This window comes from Sinocyclocheilus rhinocerous, unplaced genomic scaffold, assembly GCF_001515625.1.
Source record: "Sinocyclocheilus rhinocerous isolate Xijiao unplaced genomic scaffold, SAMN03320098_v1.1 scaffold174, whole genome shotgun sequence".
Classification (NCBI taxonomy): Eukaryota; Metazoa; Chordata; class Actinopteri; order Cypriniformes; family Cyprinidae; genus Sinocyclocheilus; species Sinocyclocheilus rhinocerous.
This window is the reverse complement of record NW_015646289.1, coordinates 158681-174525: the sequence shown is the minus strand read 5'-3', so window position 1 is coordinate 174525 and position 15845 is coordinate 158681. Positions and strand designations below refer to the sequence as shown.

The 15845-nt window shown below is 38.1% G+C and overlaps 1 protein-coding gene and 1 long non-coding RNA gene across 2 annotated transcripts in view; both read right to left on the bottom strand.

Moving 5' to 3' along the window:
- Positions 1-3173: 3173 nt before the first annotated feature.
- Positions 3174-15845, bottom strand: part of LOC107707183 (cohesin subunit SA-2-like) — a 21066-nt gene continuing 8394 nt past the window's right edge. Inside the window, exons 2-27 of the mRNA XM_016511119.1 lie at positions 14779-14911; positions 14597-14675; positions 13635-13778; positions 13346-13442; positions 12457-12533; positions 12134-12338; positions 11903-12054; positions 10288-10361; positions 10025-10148; positions 9802-9900; positions 9553-9632; positions 7992-8099; positions 7696-7807; positions 7109-7226; positions 6909-7012; positions 6710-6802; positions 6531-6620; positions 6217-6420; positions 5752-5822; positions 5677-5701; positions 5431-5605; positions 4986-5065; positions 4677-4923; positions 3703-3931; positions 3429-3542; positions 3174-3318 (exon numbers count right to left, since the gene is read on the bottom strand). Of these exons, the coding sequence (XP_016366605.1) occupies positions 3174-3318; positions 3429-3542; positions 3703-3931; positions 4677-4923; positions 4986-5065; positions 5431-5605; positions 5677-5701; positions 5752-5822; positions 6217-6420; positions 6531-6620; positions 6710-6802; positions 6909-7012; positions 7109-7226; positions 7696-7807; positions 7992-8099; positions 9553-9632; positions 9802-9900; positions 10025-10148; positions 10288-10361; positions 11903-12054; positions 12134-12338; positions 12457-12533; positions 13346-13442; positions 13635-13778; positions 14597-14675; positions 14779-14822 (3090 nt within the window). The 5' untranslated portion in view covers positions 14823-14911. The remainder of the gene's footprint in view (positions 3319-3428; positions 3543-3702; positions 3932-4676; positions 4924-4985; positions 5066-5430; positions 5606-5676; positions 5702-5751; positions 5823-6216; positions 6421-6530; positions 6621-6709; positions 6803-6908; positions 7013-7108; positions 7227-7695; positions 7808-7991; positions 8100-9552; positions 9633-9801; positions 9901-10024; positions 10149-10287; positions 10362-11902; positions 12055-12133; positions 12339-12456; positions 12534-13345; positions 13443-13634; positions 13779-14596; positions 14676-14778; positions 14912-15845) is intronic.
- LOC107707211 (uncharacterized) lies at positions 4995-5718 on the bottom strand. The gene is made up of 3 exons (XR_001636230.1): positions 5677-5718; positions 5431-5605; positions 4995-5065 (listed from the first exon to the last, which is right to left on the bottom strand). It is a non-coding gene; the product is annotated as an uncharacterized LOC107707211 (long non-coding RNA).

Genomic DNA, 15845 nt, shown 5'->3' with positions numbered 1-15845 from the left:
ACAAGAAAAGCAAATTGTAAAACAGCATGATTGGCCAATACACCAGACCGACAAATAGTAATACTGACAAATTGTCAATGAGTTTTAGACACTTTGATCATTCTGAAAAAGTGAAGAGCCTACGTGTTCACCCAAATTAACATTTTACATTTTATTAGATATTTGAAAGGTCTTAAAACACATGGCTATTAAATAAAACATCTAACACTTATGTTTTGTTGTTTTGAAATGGGTATGGGATAATGTAGGGGTTAGCCTTGGAAAAATAACCAACCAGTCCTGCGTTAACCTGCAATACTAGTCACATAATATAATTCTATAATAAAATTATATATTTAAGAAATTACCCCTATATTACCTTAAGATTCACTAAGTCCACCCCTTTACATTGTACAAAATAATTAGTCTAGCAGTAAGACAGACCCTGGAACAATATTTAACCAGTATAACAAGGAGTAATTTTAAAAAGGGAAAGTTCAGCCAAAAATGTTTTAATTTACTCAACCACATGTCGTATGGACCTATTTTCTTCTGTGGAACACAAAAGATGATATTTTGAGACATGTCTTAATATTTCTGTCTATAAAACGAATGTCAAGAGGGTGCATGATGCTCTAGACTTTCATTATAGGGACAAAAAGAGTTGAAACATTATTTAAAAAATTCTTTGTTTGTACAGGTTTGGCACAGCATGAAGTTTAAGTAAATGTTAGAATACGTCTTGGAAGGGAGAGCTGGTTATGTAGTCTTAAAGGGCCGCATTTCAGTTACTATTTCATATTTATTCTCGTCTGACAACAGAAACAGTAATATATATAAATGAAAACAGTTTTATTGAGAATTTGGCTGCATTAAAATACAGTATGTGAGCACAGAGAGACAAACAAATGTAAAAGGCAACATGCGCACTGATGTCATGAATATGCTAATTAGTGTATGACGTCATCTGTATAGTCTTTGGAGATACTTGAATGCTTTGATCTACAAAGAGTTTACATTATTACATGTGTCTCATGATGAGGATGATAGACAATGTTTTTATTGCATTAACAATAGTAATAACTATTTGAAATATTCATATATGCAATTAATCAATTTTCTTCATAATAGGAAAGTGTCTCATTTAACCACTGCAGCTAATTTTAGATTTAAAGTTTTTAAAAACACTTAGAATAAATTACTAACAGTATATTTGCTTGTGACTTTGAGTAAAAGCATCTGCATAAATGAATCATGTAAAATCAGACAAACACACAAGAAAGATTTGTTTACTTTTATTCAAAAAAACGTACTGTCTCCAGAGAGATACAAATCAGAAACATTACAGTGGATGGCAGAGGACAGGGAAACGGTTATGTATGAGTTTATATCTCTGAACAGGGAAGAGTGATAATATGTTTTTAAACGTTAACAGAAAAAAAGCACTAGAAAATTAAGCTTTACGTTTAAATGCATGTATATTTACACAATCTATTCAGCAGTTTAATTAATGTAGTGGTGAGGAACAGAAGACAGTTTAAGCCGAAGGGCATTTACTTTCATAAATGTCAAATCTGTCTGCACACCTTCTTTTAAATAATTACACTCATGCCATTTTAGAAATGCACTGTTCCTTTTCTGATGCAAAAACTTTTCAATGTACCTCAACATGGAAGATTTATGCTTGACTACCACCTTCTTTTCATTTTTAAAACAAGGATGTTTTAAGGCCAAGGCATGGAATGATTAAAAAGTATACCCCAGACAAAACGCATATGTCTGCAATATAAGTTAATGTATTAGTCAAGCTTCATAGAGCTGCCGAATGCAATGCTGTAACATTAAAGGATCTCACGGGATGTTACTGTTACACTTTGAATATTTCATATCGGGGAAAAACAAACTAGAGCTGAATGAAACAGTTCTGTCCATGATTTGCAACCAAACTAATTTACAATTAGGAAAAAGGTGAAACCTAAAAACCTCTTAAGACTGACCAAAAAAAAAAAAAGAAAAAAAAGATTCAAACAATACACACACAAAATAAAAATAAAATGACTTGCTGCATGGCTACGCACTTTCATGTTTAGACATGTTCTTATACATTTCAAAACCTTTTAACTCTAAGTTGGAGCTTTAAAAATAAGAGAGAGAAAAAAAAAAAAACTAAAGCACAATTATAAAATCAGCACCAATTTATATATTTATATAGAACTTTATTTAAATGTAGATGTCTACATAGCTCTAATCAGGGAGAAGAAAATCTCCACCAGACATACTACACTAGGTTTTGTATTATTAGAGACAACACAATGGCACTACTGGAGAGATTTCCTCTTCTTTGCTTGATCTTAGATTTTAGAGGGACAAGCGAGCAGATCTGATCTTTGGATAAGCCACGTGACTCAGCGGAAGAATTACAGTCCTTTCTGTGCATCTCCACGGACCGACTGGGATTCTACGCGCCTGATTTACTAGAGCAGTTGGCACATGACAACAGTTCTGTTGGTGCAAAGACAGCAACAGGGCCACTGAATGGTTGAGGTATTTAACATACACCAATCACTGATGGTGTCACTGAAATTGCACCAAAACATAAAAAATGCACCAAAGGCAGTAATAAATCGGGATGCTCAGAGTGTTTTGATTTAGGTTTCATGTTGTATGTCATGATTTTTAAGGGTGAAATAAAAGGTAACTAAATACTAGATATAAAGACCTGGAGGTTTTCCTCTTCAGCTATGATGCATTAAAAAGATCACAAGTTACAGTAAAGATTCCGTTTCAAACTGGATTATTTTTTATTTCAAATATAGTAGATGCTGAAAAGTTTGGTTTCCCAAAAAATATTTATGTTTTCAGTGTTTATAATAAATGTTTCTTGAGCAGCAAATCAGCATATTAAAACAATTTCTGTAGAATCTTGTGACACTGATGACTGGAGTAATGATGCTTTGCATCACACTAATAAAATACATTTTGAAATATATCAAAACAGAAAAGTTATTTTAAATTGCACAATATTACTGCTTTTACTGTATTTTTGACCAAATCTATGCAGACTTGATGACCATAACAGTCTTCTTTCAAAAACATTCAAAAACATACATGCCCCAAACTTTTGAACGGTAATATACTCTTTCATTTACACAAAAGTCTATTCCTAGAGACCAAAATCATAAAGACAAATGGCATTAGCATAAGCTTATTACCAGATCAATATCCATGGTGTCAAAGTCCATGCCTTCATTGAGATCCTCAATTCGGCCTTCTGATGACATCATCACATCTTCCACAATGGGCTCCTCATCATCCTCCATAAGGCCTGTTCCCCGACGACTGCAAGCATCGGAAGACCAATGGCACCATATTTGTAAAAAACTTGTTTTTGTGTGCGTTCAAACTGCATCTACCCACCGAACATGAAACGCAGTGTAAAGTTTCCTTACATAGCATGCTGAAGGTTACTCCTTAATTTGGCGTAGTTCATAGCTCTCTCCTGCTGCTGTCTGGCCACTTCCTCTTGCTGCTGTCTCTGTGCTAACATCCAAGTGACTTGTGTGCTGTAAAACAATAACATCACACCTCACTATATCCCTTCAGTCCCGGACTACACTAAGCAGCAGACATGCATGAACATTTCATGGCTGAAATTAGCTGTACAACATCTGAAAGTGCCACAAACACGAGAAACTCATTAAGATTGAGCATCAACGCTCTTACTTGTAGTCTATGGCTGTTTGGTGGTGTTGTGGCTGAGGAGTCTGAGGGTGTGCGTGCTGCTGTTGCTGATCGGGGGTCATGGTGTACACCCCCATGTAGCTCTCCTCAGGACGCAGGTGTTTGGGCTCTCTCATGACGGTGGAGGTGAGGTGGGGTGAAGGCATCATGACGGGCGTCTGCATGCTCTGCTCACGGCTCATCCATACTTCACTGCTGCTGCTGCTCTCCTCTGCACACAGACAGCAGGACAATCGCTAAAGTCGCGATAAAATGGAAATAGTGGCTGATCGTTTCTTCCATATTGTGATGTACATTTGAGTGTAATAGATTATAGAAAAAGAAAAAAGTAAGGCAAGGTTCTGTGCATAGGCTGTTGATTGGATTTTTCTTATGTGGCACCTACATTTGCAGGGGTGGGTTTAAAGCGATAGTTCACCCAAAAATAAAAATTCTATCAGGAAATTAGGAAGTTCCTGGTCCCCATTGATTTTGGGGAGTATTTTTGTTCATACTATCGAAGGCAATGGGGACCAGCAACGGTTACTAACAGTCTTTAAAATATCTTTGTGTTCAGCAGACAAAAGCAAGTCAGACATGTTTGAAACAACTTGAGGGGGAATAAATGACAGAATTTTCAATTTTGGGTGAACTATCCCTTTAAGAGGACTAAAGAGAAGTCCTCCATATGTCACCAGAGAGAAGCCCAACGCCGTCACTGGAACATCAAGTTATAAAACAAACATTATCGGGTAAAAAATATATATACACATAAATGACTTGTTCACAATAAGTTCTATAGCATGCATTTACAAAATAGATGAATTTTCATTCTATGCCGACAAAATGAATGAAAACTAACATGATTTATGTCCTTAAAAAATGTTTAGCGTTATAGTGCACAATCTATTAATTCAAGTTATTTGGTCACATTTAATACATTACTTGTCTGGTTTCTTGAATTCAAATTGTTTTACCTTCTGGTAATTTCCTCTTGCCAGTGGCAGGCTTAGCTTTTTTACTTCTGACGGAGGAGCCTCGGCTACTGATGCCACTGACCACAGACATTGTGTCATCATCACCCCCTGCCTGCAGTGAGTTCCTGTAAGAGATGAGCGGCAGCCAGCAGTCTTCTCTCTGCAGGGCCATCTGAAATGTCATGAAGCGCTCCAAATACATGTGCCTTTGGGAAAAGAGAGAAAGGACCAACATTAGATCCAACAGCTAATGAATGATCGTTACACAACTATAAATACACATACTGAGATCAATAAACGTTTGCTTACACAGTCCGTGTATGCGGCCAGCAGGTTTCGCCTCTTGTGCAAAGCTTCGATTTTTCCAGCTTCATCATCCTGCTGCCCATCTGTTCGAAAATAAAGGAAAACAGATATTTAAATACTGCTCATGCACTAGAAGCAAAACTGCCTCCCTCTAGTGGTCACTTTTTAAACCCTGCTTCTTGACAACAAATGAAGCAATCGCAAGTTGATTTGTCCAACATCTCTCCCTTTAAACTAGTCAGTCTACTTCAGCTAAAGCTCAGTGCACAACAGGATTAAGTGTTGCTAGAATCTCTAATCTCTAAACCAATTAAACGCTTCTAAAGCCAATTTCTTTTGTGTCCTCTTAGTGTTAGCATTCAAAATTAAACAGCCAGGGGCGCTAAATCCATTCAGCAAAGCCTGTTAGCTCTAACTGAAAGTCATTATGCCATTAGCTGTGATAGACCTGTGCTGTTGCTGTCTTCATCCTGGTCAATGAAGACGTGGTCCAGGATGAAATTGAGAAGCTCGGACTGCAGGGACGCCTCAGGTGTGTATACTAGGGGCTCGAGAGCTTCCCTCCCCCCTGAGATGATCTGATGGCTGAAGATCAGCAGCAGGTCACAGAGGATGGTGAAGGCCTGAGGGAGAACATACAGTCAGGTACAGGCTGTTTGTAGCATAATGACTCGTTGTGACCTTTGATACAGACCTGCTCTTTGACGGCGGTGTTGACGCTGGTTTAGAAACACTTCATAATAATCAGAGATGAGACGGGAAGCCTTACTTGTGGAAAGCTGTGATCCTCTTCAGTGTGGAAAGAACTTGATAAGCATCATCTTCATCTGGGTCTTCACCCTGTGGAGGAAACAGGTTATTATATAGACAACTGAAACTTTCCGAGCTTCTGATACATTGCGGCAGCATTCAGAAAGAAACAGTTGGAATTGAGTACTATGGATGCATTTTATTTACTACTTCCATAACTGACTAGTCAGAGTAGTCTACAGGCCTGTCTTAAGGTAGCTCTGAACAATAAGGACTTAAATATATCTACTAGTGAAGTAGTTAAGTTAGAGATAGTGGACTAGTCGGATTCATCCATACAGAGAAACCTCCAGAAAAACAGACACACAGTGTAACAGTGGAAGCATATACGTAGATACTCTTGCCAAACTGCTGTTCCTATGCAAACACAGAGCAACATCAAAGTGCTCCTGACGCTCCACCCTGAGCCGCCCGCTGTCCTCACCTCCTGCAGGAAGTCCTCCAGTAGCCTGTTAAATTTATCCACTTGCTCATCCAAGAGCTGGCTACGGGCGATATCCACTCGGTTAAAGATAGTGAACTCCTCGTTGCACAGGGCATGGTAGGTTTTAGAGCAAGCCTCGAGCACATCTGTGTCCGTGTGCTTCTCCACAATCTCTCTGATTTGTCTTAACAATGAATCCAGGTGCTATGAGAGAGAAAACCGGCTTTCATTTATATGCTGCACAATCAGCCTATTGTGAATAATCGGTGTTCATTCAGCGCATTTATTCTGTTTAAACGATATGCGGTTCAGACCTTTTCCAAACGCCCTGTGGTATAGATCTCCAGATCAAAAAACTGGGGCAGCTGCAGCAGATTTGTCACTTTCTCTGCATCCACAGAGTACTGCAAGAAAGAAAAATAAAACATATTTATCAGTTTCAATGCTCTGTAAATACCATTTCATGTTGCCTTTGATTTCAATAGGCTTTAACCTTTGCAAGTAAAGCTGGCAATGCTATAGCGAAGAGCTCCGTCATTCTCATCCGGTCATCAAGCTGCGTCTTCTTCTCCTTCGCTGTCAGAACCTGAAACAAGATCAAGTGAGAATTGAGAACAGCATGTAAGAGGTAACGTGTGAGAGCAGGGATCCGTCTTCAAGGTCTGGTCGATGCGTGTGGCATCAAGTCTTACCCTCTTGCCTGTGCCTCTGCCCACAGGAGGATGGCACTCTGCAGCCTGACGGATGGTACACAGCATGATCTCTATCAGAGCCGTCTCCTGTCTGTCCGTCAGAGCTGGAAAACACATACAAAGGTAATTTATCTCTCACTTCCTTTAGAGCAGGTAAAAGTCAACCCTGTATGTTCTGGTGCTGTGTCACTGGGTCAGACCTTCCTCTCCAGGCAATGGCTCATCCAGTAGTAGGCTGATCATGCACTCCCAGTCCTTCAGGATCTCTGCTGCACAGTCCCACATGCTGTCCACTAGGTAAGCTGCATGCTCGTGAAGCTGAGGATCAAAACATAACACCTTATAGCATCTTAGATTTATAATAAAAATTATCCTTCAATGCATTAGAATAATTTCTACTCATGTGACACTGAGTAATGGCTGCTGAAAATTTAGCTTTGCATCACAGGAATAAATTACGTCTCAAGATATATTCAAACAGAAAACTAAAAATAAAATTAGAATATAATTATATAAGATTCAAAATAGAAACTTTCATGACTACCATGCTTCAATATTGAATTGCATTTTCCCTAATTTATCTACAGTGGAAGAAAACTGAAACACCAAGGTGCACAATGTATGCAGAAGGCATTTGAGAAAACGGTTTGAAAATCAACATTTTTTGCAATTCTGTTTGGTGACATTAGTTGCACAGAAACTGCACCCTTCAACTTGCATCATACAAACAGCACTGCTTTGATTTACTGACACTTGATTCGCAATGATGTTGTTGATGTTAGCTCACCTCACTCTCCAGGAAGAAAAAGACAGTGGTTTTGATGAGGTTGGCATTCACACTTTGTCTGCCTCGTCTCTTGGGCATGCTGTCATCTTCAGGGTCTCGATGACTGAACAGTCTGCGAACAAAGATGAAAATGTAAAGCTATTCAGTTTACCTCAAACTATTGTTGTCTAATCACCATGTCTATTCATTCATGTCTCCACTCAGTCTAGATGCAGTGAATAGTTTTGTTTTATGACTTTCGGTAGGTTGAAGCTTCATGGGACATGAATGAGTGAGTGACTGTGAGTGAAACTCACTTCTTAAAGAGGAACTCTCCTGCTGCCACTGCGACGGGTCGGTGGGCTGAATACACTAGATGGTACACACTCTCACAGTCTTCTGCAGTCAGAACCTCATCACTGCTACTGTAATAACAAACAACAACAACATATGAGCATCCTGTCATGCTCATTATCACAGCTAGTACTACAGGTACACTTATTTCATTTGAAGTGAACAGTAAAGACTTGTAGTTTATCAAAGATTCAGTGAGATCATTTAACGAACAATCTGACTGAATCAAATATCTCATGGGTTCATTAATCTTTTTAAGTGACTCATTAAAATAGTGAATTATACTACTCTACCATTCCATAGTTTGGGTTGGGATGATTTTTTTTTTTTTAAGTATTTTATGCTCACAAAGTCTTCACTTATTTGATAAAAAATACAGTAAAGAAAAAAGTACTATGGAATATTACTACAAAACAAAACAAAAAACAAACAAACAAAAATACTACCACAATTTAAAATGGTTAAAATGTTTGTAAAATGTAATTTAATCCTGTGATGGCAAAGCTGAAATTTCAGTCTTCAGTGTCACATGATCCTTCTAATATGCATTGAAGTAGGGATGTCAACGGTTAATCGACGATCGATTAATTGTCGATAAGAGATGCAATCGATTAAAGCTATCATGGTCGATTAAGTCGTTTAATTTTGGGCTGCGTGGGGCTGTGAGTGACGGTGACGGTATATAAATGCATCATCATTCATTCATAATTACAAATTAAGCTTTTAATGTGATTTAAACTTTAAAAGTACATTAAAATAGAAACAACACAGTTCTTCAACATGGAATGCAATAGAAATGTAGTAACAGTCATTTCCCCAGATAATTGTTTCATATTTGAAACAATTAGGTGAAGGTTGCAGGGCTGCAGGACACTGCGGGGGAAGAATTCATTCCTACAACTTGTTAATTCGTTCCTACGACTTCTTAATTTGTGGCCACTAGGGATATGCCGGTATCACATTTTCCAATAATCGATTAATTGATCGTTAATTTAAACGACGATCGATCATGGAAATGATCGAAAATTGACATCCCTACATTGAAGTATACTAAAAATATTAATTATTCAAAAATGTATTTATTGATTAATGATCCTTCAGAAATCATTCTAATATGCTCTCCTACTCAAGGAATATTTCCTATTATTATCTATGTAAAAAACAACAACAAACAAACAGTTGTGCTGCTTAATATTTGCTTGAAAACTGATCAATTTTTTCAGTATTCTTTGATGAACAGAAAGTTCAGTATTTTTTAGTAAAGTTTAGTAACATTATAAATGTCTTTACTATCATTTTGATCAGTTTAATGTGTCCTTCCTTGCTGGAAAAAAAGTATTAATTTCTTTAAAAAACAAAAAACTTGATGTGTTGTCTTGACAATATTTTGTGGTACTCAATATTCTGTGGTCTTTCTAACTCATATTCAATTCAATTCACCAACATATAACTCAAATAAAATATAATAAATTTTGGTATGATGCAAGAAACTGCTATAGCAGTAAGTGTCTGTTTTATACATACTGTAACACCAGTGTGAGCAGTTTTATTGCTTGCACTGCAACGTCGTACTCCTTGTCCAGCGTCATGGACACAATGCGGTCCTGATGAAGACAAACAAACAATCCATTTTATTTTAAAATATTGAAAAGATACATAAAAATACACTAACCCATTCAATTAAACTCTTAATTTCACAGAGGAGTATTCTGATGACTAATTTCAGCGTTTGCTCCATTTTGGATGAGAAGCTTCCCCAGATGGTTCTCTCACCTTGAAGCGGCTTGTGAAGAGCTCCAGCCTGGCATTGAGCTCGCGGTTATAGTACAGCCCCTGCAGAGCCGTGAGACACTTCAGACGCACCTCACCTTGCTGAGAGGGAGAGAGGAAGAGAGTTACATTTCCTTCCAACTCCAGGATTGTGTCGTGACTAACTCCATCTGACACTATATTTAGGGATTAAAGAAATGGGAGAGAAAAATGATTGAATCCTCACCTTGTCGTGCATGGTCCAGCCCACGTACTTAAGATAGCTGTCGTTAAGAAATGCATCACTGTACATTTTCATCCACACGCCAATCTCCTCGATGCAGATCGCCCGGATCTCTGCTATTGCATCACTGAGGAGGAATAACAGAAGCACTTAAGCCCACAGACACCCACAGGGACATTTCAGAGTATTATTGAGTAATCACTGAAGTAGTAATTTGTGATGAGAGCTTGTGCTGGTAGAAAATCAACGTTTATGAGTGTGCATACCGATATCGGTGAACAAAGACACCCTTGAAAATGGCATTCATCATGTTTTCAATCTCATCTTGATTTTCTTGCAACTGTAAAGAAAACAACAGTTCATTATAATCATTGCTGTAGGCAGCACATGATGGTAAGCTGCATTACAAGAGTTTGTGTCTAAAAATCAAAAGTATTTCTTATATTTGAGATTCTGCTCACTTCTGCCTCTTGATTTCTTTTCTAGTTTCTATTTATTATCAGTTTCTATAATTTGCAATAACAGCTCTCTCTTTTTTCAGGTCAAGGGCTCACAAATATGTGATTCATTTAGTGGTTTCTATGCTTACTGTATGGCCATATGTGACCATAATCTGATCACAGTGCAACATGATAGCCATCTTTGGTGTGATCCTTTCAGAAATGGTGTCAACGTTTAGAACCTCAAACCCTCTTGCATTAATATAAAACAAAACAACAAAAGATCATAGGGATATTTCTTAATTCACCCCCTAATAAACATTTTTTAAGAACCAAGGTTCCCACAGAAAACCTGGACATGAGGTAGTCCAAGTTTTTGAAAGTGTTATTTTTAGACCTGGAAAAAAAATTGAATTGTAATTATTTTAATTTCAATTAGAAATCAAATAAAATGAATTAACTGCAATAATTATTAATGTTACTTTAGAACACTTTTTTACTTTTTATTTGGAGAGGTGTGTTATCATCTATGGGCACTCCTAATTGCTGTAAATTAAAAAAATGTTTCTCTCATTAAAGCTGATATACTGAAGAAACCTACTATCCTGCATAGGGAGGAGGTATTTGAATATTGCATTGTTGGAGTCAGACAGGTTTACAGCCAGTGTTGTAGGACACAATCTGCTACTATACAGAAACCAATTCATACCTCAGTTTGTAAAAACAAACAAAAACAGTTTTCGATCTACGGGGTGAGAGCTGTAGCTCCAATGATTTTCCTGCACGGATAAATCAAGAGCATGCCAGATGCGGTCATATTCCTCTAAGCTAACTATATTACAACTCAACTTCTGTGTGTGTCCACGTGGTTTAACTCAATACTATCAAGACATCAATAAAACCTCACACTCACACACGCAGATGGCATAACAGCAGGGCCTGTCATTACATAACCCAGTTAATTTACAGCGCCAGTTAAACACAGCTTTCGTACTCACAGCAATTCAGGCGAGCTCTAACCCCACGGGCACTGACAGTGTGAGAGCGCTGCGGTTGACCCGAGAGCCCACAATAACACAGACCTCTCATTAGAATAGGATCTTTTTTTAAATGACTTTATCCATGTTTACTCAGCTTTAAAGTAGGGGGAAATAGCACAGATGAAACGTGCTGAGTGTTTGGTTGGTCGTGCGTTTTTGTGGCTGTTGGCCAACAGAGGCGTAGGTGTTTGGAAGGAAAGCAGCAAACGCTGCAGTGACCTGGCAGAATCACGCAAAGGGAAGAGATTCTCCACAGGGAAGAGCGCAATGAATCCCCTGTTCCTCTGAAGGCTTCATTTATTCACTCTTCCCCTTTCAGCTTTCATGGTTGCTCTAAGACAATGCCAACATGCAGAATTTATTCAGACCTATGCCGCATCTCGGTCTCGGATAACACTCACCTCCTTGCGTTTCTGAAGCAGGAGCTCTAGTCTGTCGTTGGCCCTCTTGCCAATTATCTTGTTCCTCTCTGCTTCGTACTGCCGCTGAGTGTTGTCCATGTTAATGCTGAGGTTCAGAGCTACATTCACTAGGGCCGTCATCAGTTTCATAGCTATGGGGAAAAAAACATAACGCTTTATTTGGACTAATCAAAACAAAGTTCAGATTTACAAAGCAGAAGAGATACTGACCTGCCAGTGTGCTGGTGTGTCTGAAGGCTCGGACTTGAGAATCAGAGAGTCCGGTGAGCAGTGAGATGACCGTGTCCATCATGTACTCGTCATAGATGATGCTGTACTGACACTGCCGCACCAAAACGCCAATAAACTCGCAGAAACTAGACTTGAACTTCTTCCACTGTGGCCCGGCCATGGTGAGTGGGTAATCACCGCTGTCCTGCAATAACATCAACTCTCACTGGTTAGTGTGAGCATAAAATAATTCAAAAAACACTCTAGTAGGTGATGAAACATGTTCTCGAGGAATCATGTTCAACGTTGAAGCGTGAATTTACCTCATCAAACTCTTCTGTCATCTTCCTGATGATCTCAGAGTTTTGCATGTTGTGGAACATCTCACCAGTGACACCACCTGCAAAAATAACACTCAAAATAAGACTTAAAAAGTTTGGTATGTTTGAAAAAGTAATACCATTAAGAAACAAAACTGATGTGTTTATAATTAGCTCAGGACGTAAAAGTGTACCAAGTTTATGTTGCACCAGCCGATTCATTTATGTGTAACTTTTTTTTTTTTAAGATGAAAATGCACTGCTAAAAGAAAACTTTAGCCAGAAATGAAAATTCTGTCATTATTTATTTCTTTCATAGAACACAGAATTATTTAGCAGAAAGCAATTATTTTTTCCATATAATGAAACTTCAGGCCCAGTCACAACAAGAACGGTAACTATTATGACAACTATGATATCTACAATAACTATATTAGAATCCAAGACGATAAAATTGTTTAGTATAAGCGTGTGCTGCAGTTATGTAGTGTTCACTTCTACCATAACATTCAAACAAGCTTTTCAAGGCCAGATTTTTAAAGAGTAATGACCTGGGCTTACATTTTGGTCTGCTCCTCACACAAAGCCATCATATGGACTGAATATAACATGAGAACCACTTTTATCATGGTTTTAAGTCTTTTTGGAGCTTGATAACCCTAGTCCCCATTCACTTTCATTATATGGAAGGCAGCAGTGCAAACATTCTTCAGAATATCTTCTTTATTGTTCCACAAAAAAAAATAATGCAGACTGGAATGATATAGTTATGAATAAACAATGAAATACTTTTAATTTTAAACTATCCCTGTAACTATCATGATTATGTCTGTCATACAGCATTTATTCTCTACGAGCGCAAATCAGATCACATGAGAAATGACATTCAAACCTTTGCAGCCAGAGCACTGGATGAAGAAATTGATCAAGTCAAGAAGTGCGACGTCTCTGTCATGTTTATAGGACTCAATCCAGTCATCAACGACCGACTGCAAAAGAGGAGAGCAGAAATCTCACAAAGGTCAAAATCTGCTCGACTACACAGCGGTACATCAGTCTGCATATTCTCCTGCCAACACTCAAATCCTTCCAGAAGCCACAAACCCACATGAGGGAATTTAAGATGTGAATGCCAGAGCGAGACAGAGGGCAGTGTAAAAGGCGGTAATATGCTCACTGACCTGCATGGCACTCTTTCCCAGCCTGACCACTTCAAAAAGCATGACATTTTCCATGCCGTTTTCCTGGTGGTGACCGTTCATGCGTCCAGGCCCTTTCCCCGCTCCTTTCCCCTTCTCTCCAGGGCCCTTCTTTCCTTTCTTCGCCTGAAGCAGAGTGACAACACAGGTCAACACTGACGAACTGGATCAAACTCTCCACAAGTGAAAAATGGCTACATTCAGCGATTGTAGAACAGCCAAATATCATGTGCGAATCAGTAACAAAGAATTGTTACTGAATTAAATATTTACTTAAATAATATCGATCACAAGCAGCTTGTACAAAGATGATAAATAAAATTAATATATGTTAAAAATGTTTTATAAACACACTGTAATAAACCTTTTTCATCCAAAAATGAAAATTTGTCAACAAAGTACTCACCTTAGGCCATTCAATATATGGATAATAATTCATAATTCATTACATTTATATAGCCCTTTTCTATGGATTGGATGGATTTGTTTCTTCACTTGAACTGATTTGGAGAAATTTAGCATATTACTTGCTCAAAAACATGTTAAAAACATCTTGATGCATTAAATACAAAGTGTCACATGGATTACTGTGATGTTTTTATCAGCTGTTTGGACTCTCATTCTGACGGCACCCATTCACTGCAGAGGATCCATTGGTGAGCAAGTGATATAAAGCTAAATTTCTCCAATTATTTTCACATGAAGAAACAAACTCATCTACATCTGGGATGGCCTGAGGGTGAGTAAATTTTCAGCAAATTTTCATTTTTAAGCGAACTATTCCTTTAAGTCACAATCTTAAGTCACGAAAGGTTCACGAGCCCTGGCCAATTATTAACTCCATAACCATTTCCATGGAAAAGGGGTAAAGGGCCATTTAAAGGAACCTTGTGGAATCTTGTAAAGGCTTTCTGATAATCAAAAATGTCAGAGTCCACTCATACCTTCCCTTTCCCGACAAAGACATTCCTCCCATCAGGATCATCGAAATCAGTGTCTGATGAGAATCGGGTGTCAGTGTCCCTGTTCACACAAACAGATCAATGTTATCAGAGTGAAGGTGAACGTGTGAACGCATGCATACACACAATCTGTATTTATTACTCCTGTGTGTCTGTGCACTCACTGAGCGTAATGAAACTCTGTTTGTAATTCCGGTGCAGCTATCATTTCTTTAACATCTTCTGGTCCACTTCAACTTATCAAGGGCTTTGTCTTCATACACGCAGGGCAATAGCGTGTACTTTTGTCTCATAAACCTAAAAACATACACAAACAAAATGGGGAGAAATAAAATAACATTAAAAATCACGCACATCAGTAATCTATGAATTCTTGCTTAATATTATAAATCAACTTTGGCTGTTTTTATATATTCATATGCGTCAGCTGGCTGTTGCATCGCATCTCAGTTTTTTCATGTTCTCAAGCTACGAGAGGTGCATTTAAATACAGTCTGAATGTCACAGTGTACAGTGTTGACACAAACTCCTGTATGAAAAAAATGGTTTGCAAGGTCTCATCAAAGGTTAAGTGGCAACCAAATCATAAAATTAAAAACCGTTTGTATAGGCCTAGTTGTTACAGAATTCGAATGGTCAAGCCATGGATTATTGTTTATTCCAAAAATTATACAACTAACACAATTATAAATGTTTCAGTGCAGCAGTACATGTGGGCTATTAAAATCAAAATGCCTCCAAAACACATGCTTTACTATGCCTACAACTTCAATCAGTCTGTCATTATGGTTAGGCAGAGCAAATGCAGTTATATTGTAGCCACAGGGGGGCAGTATGGCTCCATATCAGCGCTCCTGAGCTGATCACTCAGAGACAGAGACTCTTTCAGTCAGTGAGAAGGAACTCCAGTGAAAGCTGAAGGCGCCTGCACCTACTTCTTTCTAGTAATTCATAGCTTTCAGTCACATGACCGGCTCGAAGACTTGGAGGGCAAAACATTCATAGAACTGCAGCACAAGCTTGTCAATTTTCCATCTGTTTCTCAGCCGCAAATATTTAGATCACCTCTCAAAAGAATAAAACAAATGTATGTGAGCAAATGCAAGTTTTGGCCATTTGCAATCCATATTAAGCACCCGCCGTAATATTTCAATCATTAAACAGTGCGACAAAACGTTGTAAAAACACTTAAAGTGCCTTAATATATTTAAAACAGTAATATTAAAAGATC